At 52.5% G+C, this 17,373-nt stretch overlaps 1 protein-coding gene across 1 annotated transcript in view; it reads left to right on the top strand.

Moving 5' to 3' along the window:
• Jph3 (junctophilin 3) overlaps positions 1 to 17,373 on the top strand; it is a 59,620-nt gene that overhangs the window by 39,540 nt on the left and 2,707 nt on the right. Inside the window, exons 3-4 of the mRNA XM_051201639.1 lie at positions 12,295 to 12,419; positions 14,591 to 15,474. Coding sequence (XP_051057596.1) covers positions 12,295 to 12,419; positions 14,591 to 15,474 — 1,009 coding nt within the window. The remainder of the gene's footprint in view (positions 1 to 12,294; positions 12,420 to 14,590; positions 15,475 to 17,373) is intronic.

Raw genomic sequence — 17,373 nt, 5'->3', positions numbered from 1 at the left:
CCACATGGGAAGCTTGGGGTTTGAGTGTCTACCTGCTGGGGGGAAGGGGCAGTGGACTGAGGTCTTACATGGTAGGGACAATGGCCTCCTTCCCAGATGTTGTGGTGGGCAACGAGGAAGGGGCCTTGCTCACATCTGAACTTCAATTCAGGCTCACACCTGTGCTGTGGAAGCAGGGGTTTGGGACTTTGGACACCAACCTCTGTCCCCTTCTGGCTACTGGCTGCCATCTGAGTCATTGCTGATCTCCTGTAGTTCTCAGGGCTGATCCAGACACTGTACACAGACTGGCACCACTGGAGGTGTCAGTGTTGGCAGCTTGCAGGGAGAGCTCTGTCTCCGCCCCACACTGTCCCCATGGCGGAAGGACTGGGTGGCAGGTGGCATTCAGGACTGGGTGCCTGACAAGCCCTATTCAGGACATTCGGTTTTCCCAAGAAGCCTGGGCACAGAGTAGAGGCTTTGACCGATGTCCCTGCTGTGACCCGAGGTCCCCTGAGGTTCAGCCTGTCCTTGTTTTCCCCTGTTCTATCAGCAGTTGTGCTTCATACCAAGGTCTGTGTGGTGGAGCCTGGGGCGGTCACTGCTCCGCAGCCCTGCTCAGGCACTGCCTTCCTTTCCCGCCCTCCCCGCCCCACTCTCTGCTCCTTCTGCTCTCCCTTTCCCTCTCCCTTCCTCTTCCTCTCCTCTCTCTTCTTCCCTTCCTCCTCCCTTTCTTCTCTTTCTGCTCCCCCTCCTACCCTCCCTACCTGACTGGGATCTGTGGCCCTACTGTGTGAGATGCTGCTGACAGGTCTCTGAGCTCCACCCAACTCTATCCTCGGTGGCTTGCTGCCTGTGCAGACAGCACCCTGGAGAGCAGCCCTCATCTGTTGACTGGGTTCAATCCAGGTCTACCCTGGATCCGCCCTGCCCTTAGCTTGTGGGGGTGCATCCTGTTGCCATAGGTGAAATCTAGGGACTCAGGGCTGGCCTCAGGTAAGGTTTAGCTCAGGAGTCTGGGTGTTGGAAGATGTCAGAATCTGTCATGGGTCACAAGATTGGTGTTAGGCCTGTGCTGTGAGGTCACCTTGGCCTGTGCCCAGCAAGGCATGTCATACAGAGACTACTAATTTTATCTGGGTGAAGAAGCCAACCAGGGCAGGGAAGCCAGCTCACTCCCAGACAAGTTTTCTGTTCTCCATTCCCCGGCCTTGGTGTGCAGGCCCCACTTGGCCTCTTTGAGCTCCTGCAATGGTGCTGATGGAGAAGGCTGGCTTCATCTTTGCTCTCTGCCCCACGGGGATCTGGGACCTGGTGGCCAGGCAGTGCCATAGCAGACACGCCCTCCTGGTGTGGTGGATGCTGCTCTTTCGCCTGTTGACTGTGGGCTGGTGCTGAGGCCCAGGGAAGAGGGAAAAGCAGGGTCATCACACAGGATCCTCTTGGACTATCCCTAGGGACTCTGTGACTAAGGTCTCCCCTTCCCCTGGTGTTTCTGTCTGAGCGTACCTTCTGCTGGGGAGGGGGGGTCAAGTCTCCAGATACTGATTCCACTTTTAACTGAGTGGAGCAGAGTTACCCAAAGATTAAATTTAAACTAAACACTAAAAAGGCAAAATAAGAGGCCAGAAACAGGTTTCGGGTTACTGTGGCTCGGTCCACACATGTGAGGCCTCCACTTTTATGTAAGCCCATGCCTGACCCTCCCCTGCTGCGGTCCTCTGTGCAGGACCCACCTAGCCACCCCTGGGAAAAGACCATGAGCTCAGCCTGTGGGTGGACTGCCCTCCTCAGTGGGCCTCTAGGCTGTTCCTCGTGCAGTTTGCATGGTTCACCTGTTATTCCTGGGCATGGGGGTGGCCTGTAGGGTGAGGGAAAAGAGGGAGTGCTAGATCTAAAGATAGATAGGAGGCCTGAAGGTGAGGGGAGGCACCGGAAAGAGGGTGAAAGAATGCTGAAAAATCGACCTGCCTTTGCATTTCTCAGGCTTCCCGAGCTCCTAGAGCCCTGGGGTTGTCATGACAACTGAGGTACATCCTCTCCATCTTTCCCCACACACAGAAACTGGTTGATGTGGGCAGGGCCTTTTCTCTGACTGGCCAAGAACTCTCTGACCCAGGCAGACTCTCAGCACTGGAGGGGATGAGCCTCGGCCCAGCTTCCCCTCCTAAGCGACTGTTTCTCTGCCTATGATGGGGTGGGGGAGAGGACCCCTGCAGCCTGTGTGTTGTGACGGCAATATTCTGAGCAGAGTCCTGCCCACAGGGACCCTCATAGTCCCCAAATTCTGTTCTTGCCAGTAAATCTGTGCTCTTCTCTTATGGGACTTTGTAAAATTGGGTTTCTAACTCCACCTCGGAAGCCAGTCCTGGTGTCCCTCATCTCAGCAGCAGACAGCAAAGAGATGCCCACAGGAGAAGGGTGTTAACACGGGAAAAGAGAGGCCTTTGGGCACACAACTTTCAGATGGTGGCATTTAATTGATGTCTATTGTGGGTGTTGTTCTTTGATAGGGCCAGTTTGGGCTCCATTTGGGGAACAGGAAAATGGAAATCTCTGCCTCACACCTCACCCAGAAGTGAGCTCCAGGCATACAAAATGCTTCTGTATGAAGCATAAAGAGTTTGATTCTTTGCTACATGGAACATAGCAGTGAAGTCAAACTCTGCTGACCATGGCAGTGTGCTCTTGTCCTCTTCGTGCTGGGGCGGCTGAGGCAGGACTGCAAGTTTGAGACCAGTAAGATCCTCACCACAGATCCCATTTCACTAGAGCACGTGCCAGCACATACAAAGCCCCGGGTTCAAACATCAGCACATTGACAGTCAACCTTACTACCACACACCAAGTCCTGGGTTCAGTCTCTAGCACCACGTGAAAACAGGTGTAGGTGTTAATAGATGGCTCAGTGGCTAAGAGCACTTCCTGCTCAATCATGAAGACCCCAGTACAGATTCCAGCATCCATGTTGGGCAGCTCACAAACACCTGGAACTCTAGCTCCAAGAGGTCCAATGCCCTCTTCTAGCTCCAAAACGCTCTCATGTATACACACGTACCCACCCAGAGGCACACCCCCATGAATAATAACAACAACAACAACAACAAGGAATAATACAGGCACGATGGTACATGCCTCTCATCCTAGTTCTCAGGAGGCAGAGAGAAAAGCATACTTTCAAAGTTATCCTTGGCTACATACTAAGCTGGAGGTTAGCCTGGGCTACATGAGACCCTATCTCAAAAATAGTGAAAAGGGAAAACAAAAAGGAAATGCAAATTAAAGCCACACTGCAATAATACTGACTTGCTTGTCATCTTGGGAGAGATGGTTAAGCTTTACTGACCCACTGAGCAGGAGAGCTGTAAACCTGCCTCCCAGGGGAGATCTTCTTGTCTTGTCCAACACAGCACAGGTCTTGGCAACTCAGAGATCACACTTCTGGAAATTTATCCCCAAAACAGATTTGTATTGCAAAAATCAAGTACACACACCATTGCTGGGCCAGGATTTGGGGTTGTAGGAAATGACCTGTGGCCACAGGGAGCTTGGGGCAACTTGGTGAACAGAACCAAGAGGTTCTGTAGTCGACTGATGACACAGACTCCAAAGTGTGGTGTTAGGTGAAAAAAGCCAGAAGTGGGGCAGAGCATGAGATGTGGCTTCTAACATCACGTCCCATGTCTGATGTGTGGGATCCGTGGGGCTTGGAGTGGCTGGGACGCTGTGACAAGAAATGCTCTACATCCCAGACTTTAGGGTTTAGAGTATCTGCATATCTGTGATGAGGATTCTTGGAGCCACTCAGGAGGCTGAGACGAGAGGACTGGGGTGGGGTACATAGTGAGACCCCGTCTCAAGAAATCAAAGCAGAACAAGAAAATGCTTCTTGGGATAGAAGCCAAAATTTCATTTACGCTCCCAGTGTGCCGTCTACACGGCTCAAGAGTGATCATATACATGTTGCTACTATGTCTGCTCTATGACCTGGACATGCTTCTTTGTGTGTGTGGCCTTCAGTATTACAGACCACTGTGCCAGCTTCCTGCTAACCCTTCCCTCACAGAGAAGGCCGGTTCTGTGCCCAGGCCCCAGCACCTGCCTGTGTCTAGCAATGGACACATCAGCTCATGGTCATGCTCCTGTGGGGAACTAGTGACTCCAGTGACAGAGCAGGGACAGGGGCCTTTACTCCACCTGCTACATGTGACATTGCAGTGAGGGAATTTTAGAGCCTCAAAGCTTCTGTCTTCCCAAGGCAGGTTTCTCTGTGTAGCCCTGGCTGTCCTGGATCTCACTCTGTGGGCCAGGCTGGCCGCAAACTCACAGAGATCTGCTTACCTCTGCCTCCGAGTGCTGGGATTGAAGCTGTGTACCACCACGCCCCATTTAATTTACACACACACACACACACACACACACACACACACACACACACTTAGAGCAGAACCTTCAAGTAGAGTGAAAGTGATGTTCTCTGCAGAACAGGACTGGGAGAGGTGCTGTACAGGCCCTGTTCTCTGAGTCACTGCTGACCTTAGAGAGACAGGTATGTGGCTGATCTGTCCCTGGATTTCTGCACTCTGTGCTGGCTCCTTAATTTCTCCAGAAAGACTGCTTGAGGAGCATCAAGAGAGGGTGAAACTGGGCTGTTAGGAGCACTGCACACCCCAGATTGTACCCAGAACCTTTGAACTTGATTGTTGAACCAGGAAAATAGGGCCAGAGCTCTGTGAAGCCATCCCATAGTGAACCCACAGAGCATCCACAGTAAAACAGCAGACCCCACTCCAGGGTCTGTTCCCACAGACACCCCTCTCTATACCCAATCTATAGTTGAGGACACAAGTCCTAGAAATTGTGGTGCCTTCTACAGCAGAGCGGCCATGAGAGAGGATGCTGTGTGCTGACCTCAGCCTTTCAGTGCTGTACCCATGGCCTTCCACAGTGTTACCACAGTCAAGATGGCTGTGTGAGTGTACACGTGGAGGCTGTGGTCAGGGTGGCTGTGTGAGTGTACACACAGTGGCTGTGGTCAGGGTGACTGTGTGTGAGTGTACACACGGTGGCTGTGGTCAGGGTGGCTGTGTGAGTGTACACACAGTGGCTGTGGTCAGGGTGGCTGTGTGTGAGTGTACACACGGTGGCTGTGGTCAGGGTGGCTGTGTGAGTGTACACACAGTGGCTGTGGTCAGGGTGGCTGTGTGTGAGTGTACACACAGTGGCTGTGGTCAGGGTGGCTGTGTGAGTGTACACACAGTGGCTGTGATCAGGGTGGCTGTGTGTGCGCGCACGCTGTGGAGGGCCCAACATCTCCCCTGGAAGTGTATGTAGAAAGCTCCTGGCAGGAACAGTGGCTCAGGCACTGTGGCTGCCTTGTTCAAGGCTTTCTTTGCTATGAAGACTACACTCTGGTCTTTGCATGAGCACTGGGTAGCTGTGGTTGGGCATGATGCACAGGCACATAGTTTGGAAGGTTTAGACAGGAAGATCGTGTTTAAGGCCTGGAAAGGAAACTTAGCAAGGCTTTGTCTAAAAGATAAATTCAAACAAGTCACCATACCCTGTGACTGTCACAGAGTGAGGGAGAGGAGGGGAAATGCTGTGAGCTGGGCATGTGTGGGAACCTTCCCGCCTCTGGGGGGTGCCAGTGGGTCTTTATCAACCTCTTCTTGTGGTGCCTGGCAGGCGGGTTGCAGGAGACAGTCCTTCCAGTTCCCATGTGTGAACACCATGAGCAGTCAATTCCTGAGGAAGCATGATTGTAGTGAGTGTGCCCACTGGTCCTATACCTGCCCTGAAAATATCCCAAGGCTTGTGTCCAGGAGCACCCATCAGCAGAGTGGTTGTGCACTTTTAGAAGGACAGAACCAGCCTGAGTCTCCTTGGTTGTGACAGAAGAAACTCACCGTCATTCCTGTGCAGTGCCTGGTGTCAGGGATGCCCAGAGTCTCCATATTTGTCAGGATAAACACCAAGAGTAATTGGCCTATTCACAGGGCCTAACAAGCCCTGGTCCAGTCTAAGGGCTGGCCTGAGAGTCATATGCTCAAGACTATAGGGCTAGTCCCCAGTGGGTACCTGTGTGGGGGCAGGACCTGCAGGCACCCTGTCTGGGCACATTTCCTCCCCATCAGCCTCCCTGGAGGAGTTGGGGTTGTCTTGACAACTGCAGCCCAAGGAGAGAAACTTGCTGTGGGGCTGGGTGCTCCCAGTGGAATCTCTGGGAGCCTGGCTTCCCTGGAGGGGGTGGGATTCTCTTCTTGGTTAAGCATGCCTGAGCCATCAGGACCAAGTGTTACTTTATCACAAGCAGTGGCTTTAAGTGGACTGTGTGTGGATGCAGCTCTGTCACACACTGCTTCCGGGGCTGTCATCTTGAAGCACTACCAACTTGGGCCTTGACTCTGCCATCAAGCTGGGAACAGGAATCCAAGATGCAGGTGGTAGGGCTGACTCCATGACAGGCTGTGAGGGACAGCCTGTCTCTCCTTGACTGGATAGTGGCAGGCCTATTGTTTTCATGGAGTTCTCCCACTGTCTATGTTCACGTTTCTCTCTAGGCCAGTGTGCTGTATTAGGGGCCATCCTGAAGACCTTGCCTTCCCTGAATAAGGTCACAGCCATAAACACCTGGGACAGGACCTTAATTTGTCTACTAGGGCAACCTGTCCTCACACACCTGACCTTTGCAGTTTAAGTTTGTTCTTAGAAGCATGAAGAAAAGCCACATCTTTGTAAGTTCAAAGCCAGCCTGGTCCATGGAACAAGATCCAAGACAGGCTCCAAACATTGTCTCAAAAAAAAAAAATAAATAAATAAAGCAAACAAACAAACAAAAAACCACATTTACAGTGGAGGGAAAGCCCAGGATGACACATCCTAGCACTAGGGAAGGGAAGCTGAGGCAAGAGAATTATAAATTCAAGGTCTGCCTAATATACAGAGTGACACCTGTCTTCAGAAACAAAACAAACAAAACAAAGCAAATCATGGGGGTGGCAGGGTAGGGAGCTAAGAGAACCATCGAGCTTAGATAGCTTTATGAGGGATGGAGCCTGCACCACTGTGATCCTGCCTGTGTCCTGGTGTTCATCTATGCCCAATCGCTGCCCTTGCCGATTTGTGGAGACAGCCATTCTGAGCTGGGCCAGTGGGAGACATGCACAGTGGGTGATAGAGTGGACTTCCAGGAAGAAAGATGAGCCGGAGCCCGGCAGGCACAAACCTATCTTGTTGAAACAGGCCCTCCCTGAGATCCATATCTGGAGGAATCCCAGCTTCTGTGGCCATGCTGAGAAGAACCCGGGGGCATGTGAGCTCCTGAGCCAGGTAGACCTTAGCAGTGCTGCTATGGGCTGTGGAGGGGTCAGAAGCATACACAGTTGTAGCATCCTGTGGCACAAGCATACATAGTTGCCACTGTGTACCGTCCTGTGAGATCCCAGAGGGGTGAAGGGATAGAGGAGGGGAACTGGGGTGCCTATGACCCTTTCCCCTTCTCTCCTGCCAGCCCAGACCAGGAGTGAATAAGAACAAGAGACAGGGAGCCACTGGCCAGAGAAGATTCAGTTCCTGTGGTCCGGGGGAGGAGGCACATCCTACAAAAATAAACAGAAGGGCTAACACAAGAGGGAAGATGGAAGGCTCTGGAACTGGAGTTCCTTTCTCCAGAGGTCTACTCCTGACCCTCAGTGGCCAGGAGACTTGAGCTGTCCTGTCCCTTTGGTGGCCCTCTCTACCATGTTCTCTAACACCAGCCCTAGGCAAGCAGCAAGGACAAGAGGCATTCTTCCTCAGGGCATGGTGGCACACCCCTCTAAGCCCAGCAGTTGTGACACTGAGGTAGGAGGATTAGGAATTTGAGGCCAGCCTGGGCTACAGAATACGATCCTCTCCTTCTGCCTTCCCACATAAAAATAAAAATCCCTTCTGTGGTCCCTGAAGGCCTGCCTGGGCCTCCCAGGGTCTGACTCCAGTGTCCAAGCATCCATGATGAATCTGGCCAGAGGAGAGGAGAGGAACAAAGCAAGATGGGAACCTGTCCGGGAGAGCCCAGAAGTCTGGAAGAAACCGCTGTCCTAGGCTCTGGGCCTTGTTGCTGAACAAAGCTGGTGAAAGGGGATGGGGTGGGTTGTCGAGGGAGGGTCCCCTCATGGACTCACTAGTCCCTTGGCTCTGAGAGTCTCATAGCTGCCTATCCCATGGGAGAGTGACCTGGACCCAAAGAGGAGCCAGGAAAGCCAAGACATAAACCGACTTCCTGTGGCTCCTGAACGAAGTGCCACACGTGCTCAGCAGCTTAAACAAGACTCACGGCCTTGCAGCAGTCAAATTGGACTCCCCAGGACATGACAAGGTGTGCGGGCTGCCTCCCTCCAGAAGGTTCCAAGAAGGGTCTGCACTTTGCTCCCTGGTCTTTAGGCCCAGCTTCTCAAGAACAGGAGAGACACGGTGTCAGGTGACCTGAGGGCTTGGAGCTGCCCCACCTGGCTGTTTAGTGGCAACTTGGATTTTAGCACACCCTAGGGATCTTGACCCCCCCCCCCCCCACTACAGACAATGCCACAAACCGTCAGCACAAAGCTGTGTCCCTGGCCTCAAGCATCATTTTCTGCGTGAAGCCCATTTGGTCTTGTGTTACGAGGGCTGGCTCCCCTTGGCGACCGTGGGCATGGTTGTTTCTCTCGTAACACTGGATGGCTTCCTTTGTAGTATCCACAACCGGCAGTAATCTGATTGGTCACGTGTCTGATGTGTATTCTGGGCACCCAGCACATGCTCCAAAGATGCCTTTAGGGGAGGATCAGAGGCCTTATTCCACACCTGCTGTGGAATCAAATGGCCTGCATCTTTCAGTTGGCCTGGACCTCCTGGTAACCCACTCTTCCTCTTTTCTTTCCAAGATAGAGTCCCATGTAACCAGTGGCCATGTGTCTCCGCGTCTTGCAGGTTTTGTGTGATGGGGTTGCAGGTGTGTTTTATTTCAATGGCATGAGTTCAACATCCCCTGCTGACTGCCTCTCAGTCCCATGGCTTTCCCTAGATCCCTACCCCATAACAGACTTCAAGGTAGCTCCTCAGTCTGCCTCCACCCTGTCTGTAAGATGACTGGCTCTCCCTGGCTTCTGGTCTATCTTGGTTTCCTCTACCCAGGTCAGATCCATGATCCTGGATCTTGATTAGCTGCCTCTCAGTTGCACTGGGCTTTAAGTTGCCACCTCCTCTCTGGGTGTCTGAGCCTATGGTGAGGACTACAGGTACAACTAACTATGCTCATATATAGGCTGCCCATTCAGGAGGAATTGTGGGTATAAGCATGCAGAGGGCCCAGCAAGTGACACTAGGTGCAGGAATGCCCCTCCCAGGTTGAGAGTGTCTCGTCTGTGACACCGCAGCCAGACCTCACAGATATGAACGTAGACAGCTGGAACTCCCTCTGGAGGCTGCTGTCCCTTAGAGTACTCGCTCAGGGCCAAGTCCTGCAAATCTTGTTTAAAATTAAACTTTGCTGTGTGGTGGAGTCCTTGCTACCCAATGCTCATCTTGATTGATTTTATTTTAGGGTTGGCACAATATATTTTTTTGTATGTGTGGCATACATATGTAAATTTGCACATGATGTTGGTGAATTAATGGTGTTTTCACAAAGTGAGGATGTGGGAACCAATCACAGCCCCTAAGGGATGTCGGGAAAATGAGCGTCACCAGAACAGCACTGTGAGCCAGGAAGGGTGAATGGGACTGAGCTATGCGTGCCAGTATTACTGGACAGGACCTGAACCGCAGCCATTTGGGAAGCTTCACCTTGTGCAGAGTGAGCCCAGCACTCTAGCTGCCTTCTGTAGGATTTGGGGTGGGCACTCTTCTCTGCTCTCTGGGACAGCAGCTCAGCAGCTCTGTTCTGCTCTGGGACGTTGCAGACCCTCTGTTGGAGCTGAGGGACCTTGCAGAGAATTTGGAACAGTTTCCAAGGTCGCATAGATTCTCAGGATGTCATTTTCAGAGTACCATAAGCTACGCTGGGATTACAGAACAGGATAGAAGGGGAGCCTAGCTAGGGGACACAGGCTGTCCTCCAAAGTCCTTGGGCAGTTTCTGCAGAAGAGCCGTAAAGCCAGCAGCTGTTAAGTCTTCAGCCAATCCATTGTCAGTAATAAATCAGATGTTGATTAGTGCTGTGTTAATGGATCCATCTCTGTTGTAGTGACAAATACCAGATGCCCAAGAAATATTCTAGAAGGTGTGGTTTTTATCTTACATTCCATGAGACATGAGGTCCTGGCTCTGTTGAGAAGCAATTTTCTTTTTCCACTTCTAGGAACTAAAGTGCTTCGAGGGATAGAATTTTATTAACACTACATTTTAGCATGTTGGGTTTTCTTGACTCCTTGGGCCAGCTCCCTGGTGTATGGCAGAAAGCAGGAGGTCATAGTGCCTGGGGAGCCACATCAGAGAAGAATCTGTGGGCTGGGCCATCCCACTTCCCTTCTTGGACACTTATTCATAGCTTGAACTTTCACGCCTCTTTCTGGGTAGCACATTTTCTTCTGATACAATCATTTGAAAAATGAAGCTCAAAGCTGCAAACATTGTGAGTGTTTTGGGAGTTAGCTAGGAGACTCCGCGGCACAGGTGCTGTGAGACATGGGAGCCCGGCTGCTGAGCGGAGACTGTCCCCAGGAGCTGTGTGGTAAAACTTGGTCTTCCGTGTGTTTGTTCTGGGAGCCCATCTCTAGGAGATGATAAGATTATTGGGGTGGGTGGAGCCATCAGGAATAGCATTAGTGCCCTTTAGGACCTTCTCTTCCTTCATGAGCACAGCCAGAAGGAACCATCTACATGGGTCTTCCCCAGATGGCATCCTAACTTTGGACATGCAGCCTCAGAACTGGGAGAAAGACAACTGATTGAAGGCGCTGTCAACATTTTGCTGGCTCTTGCGGTTACTTGGACAAGCAGGAGACCTGCGAGGGGAATGCCACCTTTATCTCAGGGAATGGAACCACCGTTTCTAGGGTTGGGGAGGTGGTATTCATGTGTGGCATGATCCAGCCCTGGAGGATCTGCCTGGAGGAAGGAGGAGCAGATGAGGAGCACTCCATTCTGCCTTGGAATTCCAGCCTCTGCTCTTACAAGGGCAGAGTAGCGCTGTGGGACTCAGCAGAGAGCCAGAGCAAGCAGACCTGGAGGAGTATATACAGGTCCTGGCCCATCCATCTGCAGACAGTGTGCTGTGCCCCCTTTGCCAGAACAGGAACTTCCTCGCCCCATTCAGAGCTGGTTGGAGCCTGAGGGACAGCTCATGTAGCACGGACTCACTGGTGACCTGTAATCCCTTCCTCCTGGGGACACGGATTACCCAGCTTAGGTTTCCACGGTGTGGGCTGTTTGTTGATGGAAATACATATTCTAGGGCTGCCTAAGAGTGTATCCTGCCCTCCATTGGACCTGAGTTCTATTCCCAGCACCCATGTCCAGCAGTTCACAGCCACCTGCAGTTCCAGGGAACCTGAACCCTATTCTGTCCTTTAGAGGCACTCCCCAATATGTAGTATATTCTCTCTCTCTCTCTCTCTCTCTCTCACACACACACACACACACACACACACACACACACATACACAAATACAATATTAAAAAAAAAACAAGCAAAGCAGTGGTGGCACACACTTATAATCTCGGCACTCTGGAGGCAGAGGCAGGCCAATCTCTGTGAGTTTGAGACCAGCCTGTTCTACAAGAGCTAGTTCCAGGACAAACAAACAAGCAAACAGGGAGCTGGGCAGTGGTGGTGCACACCTTTAATGCCAGCACTCATGAGGCTGAGGTAGGTGGATCTCTGTAAGTTCGAGGCCGGCCTAGTCTACAGAGCCAAGGCTACACAGAGAAACCATGTCTCGAAAAACAAAAATGTCAGGGGATATACAGGTTTCTCAGTGGCTAGAATAATGGCTGCCCTTTGCAAAAGAGCCAGGTTCAGTCCCTAGAACCTACATGATGATTCACAATTGTCAGCAACTCCAGGCCTAGGGGATCCAATGGCCTCTATTGGCACTACATGCACACCACACATGTGCACAGACACATGTGCAGGCAAAGCACCCATATACATACAGTAAAAAATAAAAAAAGAAATACACCACAATTTTTTCCAGAGGCTGCTGCACTAAGGCTGGTTGGTGCCAGGGATGTTTGTTGAGTGAATGAATGAATGAACAGTATCCTAGGTTAGACACCCAGGATGCTCCCTGCAAAGGGTCCTTTCTGGGCCTGTGCTCAATGCTCACCCTTTGCCTCCTGTCTCCCCAGGACCTCTCACTCAAGGGCCAAGGCTGAGGCAGCACTCACGGCTGCTCAAAAAGCCCAGGAGGAAGCGCGGATCGCCAGGATCACTGCCAAAGAGTTCTCGCCTTCCTTCCAGCACAGGGAAAATGGTGAGTTCTGCCTGAGCTGGTGGCTCTGAGGGCAGGTCCCTGGGCAGTGGCTCCTGATGCCACCTGGGCCTGTTAGTCACCCAGAGCTAATGCCTTCCCAATGATGTCCCTTGCTGAAGCTGAGTCAGCAAACATGTGAATGTGCATGGACTTCTGTATCTGTTTGCAAGCACATGTGTGTGGACAGTGCTGCTCCTCTTCTGGGCCCTGATGTGATTCTATAGCTGTCTGCAGTGGTGGCTCAGTGCTCTCTTTAGCAAGGGTGGCCTTACCTTGTACCCCACCAGCTTCACTGGGAAGCATCCTGGTCCCACAGAGCCTGGAGGCAGAGATGAGGTCACAGTCCCTCCTGTCTGCTTCCAGCTACTGTACACATGGGTAAGAACAGAATGCTGAATGAAAGCTAAAAGACTAGGGTATACCGTGCCCAGTCTGTGTTTTCACACAGTGATGAAATGGCCTCTGGGTCCAGGCTGAAGAGCAAAGCTCACACAGCTGGTACTGGGCCTAGCTAGGTCAGTAGGATAAATGAGTCTTGCTGTCTGCTCTGCCTGGGACCCACTCTAGTATCCCACTGTGACCAGCACCTCCTTCGGGTGTTTCTGATGTAGAGGGGGAGTTCCACTAACTCTCTGCACAGTCCTCTCACCCAGCTGCTCCCAGCTTAAAAAGAAAGCCAGGAAAGGCCATGGCCCCCAGTGGAGAACCTACTACCTGAGACTGAGGTGACTCTTGTCCCATTTGGGGGCCATAGGCCATCTGTCCCACATTCAGACTGCCAGGCACCTGACTGACCCCAAGTCAGATGAGCCACGTGTAAAATATGTGGATGGACAGACATATTAATAATTCCCATGGGTCCCCAGGCTCCAGCCCTGGATGCTGTTGATTCCTTCCTGGGGTCCTGCTATACTGTCCCAAGGAGCAGTTACTGTCTGAGGCAATTGTGTGTGGAATGATGACCAAGGGATATGTCCACTAGATCCTCTGAGGAGCCTGGGAAAACCCTGGAGCCAGCCCTGGCCCCAGCTGGACTTTGGACTGTGACTACCAGATGTCAAAAGACCAGATGTGTTGCTTTTTGCCCCATGTATATGGGCCTTGAGCACTCAGCTGACTGACCCAGGACCCTGCTTCTGCCAGGGAGGCCTCAGCTGATACCTGCTTTCTGTTCAGAGTTGCCTCCTTGAGAAACATCTGTGAGGAAGGCCTTCCACTACCTCAGCTGCCCCTCACTGGGATGTGACCAGACCATGGGCCTTGGCTGACGCAGGACCCCCTCCTGGCTGTTGCTCCCTGTGGTCTCTGGCCATGCCTGCTGCCTGGGAGGCTGCCATGGCCTCCTCACCTCTCCAGCATTGCGTTACTGCCAGGTGCCCTTAAATCCCTTCTGGGATTCACTTCCCCACATCAAGGCATTTCCTAGAATGCATTAGCAGCCAGGGGGACCATGCTGGAAGGGGACTGGGTGCTAAGTGTCTCCCTCCATGGTCCCCAAATGCTAGCAGCTGCTGTGTTCTCTTACCAAAATAAGGCTCCTGACTGCCCGAGGTCTTGTGAAGACAGTGGCAGAGCTGACATTTAAAGTGGGTCCTGGCTCACAAGTCCTGATTCTAAAAACATTACCAGAGTTGTCTCAGCTAGGGGCAGGAGGGTATCTTCCTATGGTCTGGCTGCTTGGAAAAGACCCTCTGAGAATGCCCAAGGCCACAGGGATGGAAGGAGAGGGTGCAGGATGGGTCAGAGGAGAACCCAGGATATTCAAGCTGATACCCATCCCTAAAGCCTACACATTCATGTACCTAGGACACAAGGCAGGAGTGAGTATGTTGTGATTGCCTCAGGTTCCTTCCTGGTCTTCATAATAGTCTTCCAGGGATAGCACATGCTTTGCAGTTAATTTTAGCTGAGAATGACCTCTGTGGCAATGGCAGCCAGGCACAAGCTTCCCTCAAGGTGCAGGTCTAATGGGCAGGTGGCCACAGGGCCACTTGCAGGCTCATGCCCTGACTTTCCAGGTCCCTGATGTCCAGCCAAGGGCTCGAGTGAAAAGAAGTGCCCAGGCTTAAGGTCCTGCCAGTTACCCTTGCTGGGTGACCCAGTTCACACTGGCACAAGGTTTCTCTGCAATGGGCTCCATGTAACCCATGTGTTTTTGTCTCCCACCCAAGGGCTTGAGTACCAGAGGCCAAAGCACCAGATGTCCTGTGATGACATCGAGGTGCTCTCCACCGGGACACCCCTGCAGCAGGAGAGCCCGGAGCTGTACCGCAAGGGCACTACCCCTTCTGATCTGACCCCCGACGACAGCCCCCTGCAGAGCTTTCCAGCCAGCCCCACGGCCACCCCTCCTCCAGCTCCTGCCTCCAGGAACAAGATGGCCCACTTCTCCAGGCAGGTCTCAGTGGATGAAGAGCGAAGCGGGGACATCCAGATGCTCCTTGAGGGCCGCGGAGGGGACTATGCCCGCAACAGCTGGGGCGAGGAGAAGGCTGGGGGCTCTAGGGGTGTCCGCAGTGGTGCCCTGCGCAGCGGCCAGACCACTGAGGACTTCCGCACCCGGGGCTCGGGCCACAAGCAGCCTGGGAACCCCAAGCCCCGGGAGCGGCGGACGGAGTCCCCTACCACATTCTCGTGGACTTCTCACCACCGGGCAGGCAATCCCTGTTCTGGGGGTCCCAAGTTGTCAGAGCCAGATGAGGAGCAGCTGAGCAACTACAAGCTGGAGATGAAGCCCTTACTAAGGATGGATGCCTGTCCGCAGGACACACACCCCCAGAGACGGCGTCACAGTCGGGGTGCTGGGGGAGACCGACGCTCTGAGGACCGGGGATTTGGGCTGCAGAGATTGAGGTCCAAGTCCCAGAATAAGGAGAACCTCAGGCCAGCCTCCTCTGCAGAGCCCACGGTGCAGAAACTAGAGAGCCTGCGGCTGGGGGACCGGCCCGAGCCCCGTCTGCTACGTTGGGACTTGACCTTTTCCCCACCCCAGAAGTCCCTGCCTGTTGCACTAGAGTCTGATGAGGAGACTGGGGATGAGCTCAAGTCCAGTACGGTAAGTGCTGCCCACCTTTACAGGGCAGAGGCTGTGGGACCCAGGGCCACCTCCTGGTTACTCTGCTTGCTTTCTGTATATTTCCTCTAGGGATTGGGGTGCAGCTAGTGTGGGTATCTACAGGAAGCAGAGATACTGAACCATAGGGGTCACACTTGCTTTAGATTGATCCTCGAGAAGGCTCCCCATGGGTTGCGGGTGTCCATGGAAGCTCCTAGATGGGAACCAGGCTGCCTGTGATAGCATCCTGCCCCTAACTTGTGAAGACCTGTTGCTGTCAGGGGCTTGTGTTCTGGATCTGGGTTAGAGTAGGGCTGAGGCCCCTCTGTCCAGACAGTCTTTCTCCCCTGAGCATCCTCCACTTGTGCCAGATGCCAGAACTGGTAAGGGTCCAGTTCCCGAGAAGTTGATGCTCTATACATGGAACAGTGGGGTGGAACCCTGCAAGCCTGCCCTGTAGCCAGCCTCTAAGGTTTCCCTTTCTATGGAGCTGTAGTTATCCAAGCAGTGGGAATTTGCTAGGAAACTATAGCATTGAGGTTCCTGGGCCCCGTGGCCTTAGGAGATTTATCGTGTCCCATGGGGTATAGATCAGACTCCCACATCAATTCTCCTTATTGGACCCCAAGAGCAACACTTGGCTTGCTCACACATCCCCTTGTTCTTCTCTCCCTGCCCCAGTATAGGTCTTTTAAAGGAAGCAGTAGCCTCCCCTGGGCCAGAAAGGATGGGATATTTAAGGGGCCTCCTGGGACCTCTAAGCCCACAGCTGGTGACACAGAAGCCTGGTTCCCTGTGTACCAGTGGCCTCAGCAGATAGGCCCCCATTCACCTGCTATGATACAGAAGACCACCCTCCGGTACCTGAGCTATATGTGACAGACTGGATTTCTGAGCATCTACCTAAGTGTGTGGAGATTGCAAGGGGCTCTGTGGCAATGATTTGTATGGGTTACACACCTGTGCCAGGCCCAGAGGGACCCTCTGCAGGGTTCTAGTTGCTGCTGCAGCAGGGGTCAATGTCCATCTCAAGAGGCTTTGGGATGCTGTGTTTTCATGTGACAGCCTCAGCAGTCACTTGCCCTAGGTGAGATGTTCTTGATTTTCCTTGAAGCCACTGGTTATCTGTCCTTCTCACTCCTGCATATCTAAAATGTCTCCTTTGCTCTGGTTGCTGCTAGGACCACAGCACTAGCTTGGGCATCACCCTTCGAGCACACAGCCTGCTTTGCAGTTGTGCGCATGCGGAGTGTTGTGGCTATTTCAGGAGCTGCACAGCAGTGGGCAGGGGTGGGAGGTTTAGGAGTAGTTCTATATTTAGCCCACTTCACTGTGTTGGCTTTTTTGGGTGCTTTAAGACTAAGCTTCTGGCTGCGAATGTATCTCAATGGTAGAGTGCACTTGCCCAATGTACAGACAGACGGCTTAGGTTCAGTCCCCAACACCACTGAAAAGGAAAAGCAATGTTTTAGCCACACATATAACCCAAGCACTCCAGAGCTTGATACAGGAGGAGCACATGAGGTCAGCCCAGCCTGGACTACATAATAAGGCTATCTTCCAAGGCAGGATAGTGTGTAAACTGATTGCTGCATGAGCCTGAGGACATGAGTTTGATCACTGGACCATGTTTAAAAAAAAAAAAAATCAGCCACAGCCATATGCTTAAAACCCCAGCACTGGAGACAGAGACAGGCAGATTCTCTGTGGCCACTCAGACTAGCCCACTTGGTGAGCTCCAGGCTAGTGAGCAATCTATGTCCAAATCAAACAAGGTGGGAAACTCCTGAAGAAACTTGGGATTATCCTGACTTCCATATGCATGTACATGCATGTGCATATGTGTTCATCCATACATCCACACAATGCACATACACACGTGATACCAAAATAAATAAC

Source organism: Phodopus roborovskii, unplaced genomic scaffold (assembly GCF_943737965.1).
Source record: "Phodopus roborovskii unplaced genomic scaffold, PHOROB, whole genome shotgun sequence".
In the NCBI taxonomy this organism is placed as follows: Eukaryota; Metazoa; Chordata; class Mammalia; order Rodentia; family Cricetidae; genus Phodopus; species Phodopus roborovskii.
This window is presented reverse-complemented; position numbering and strand designations above follow the sequence as displayed.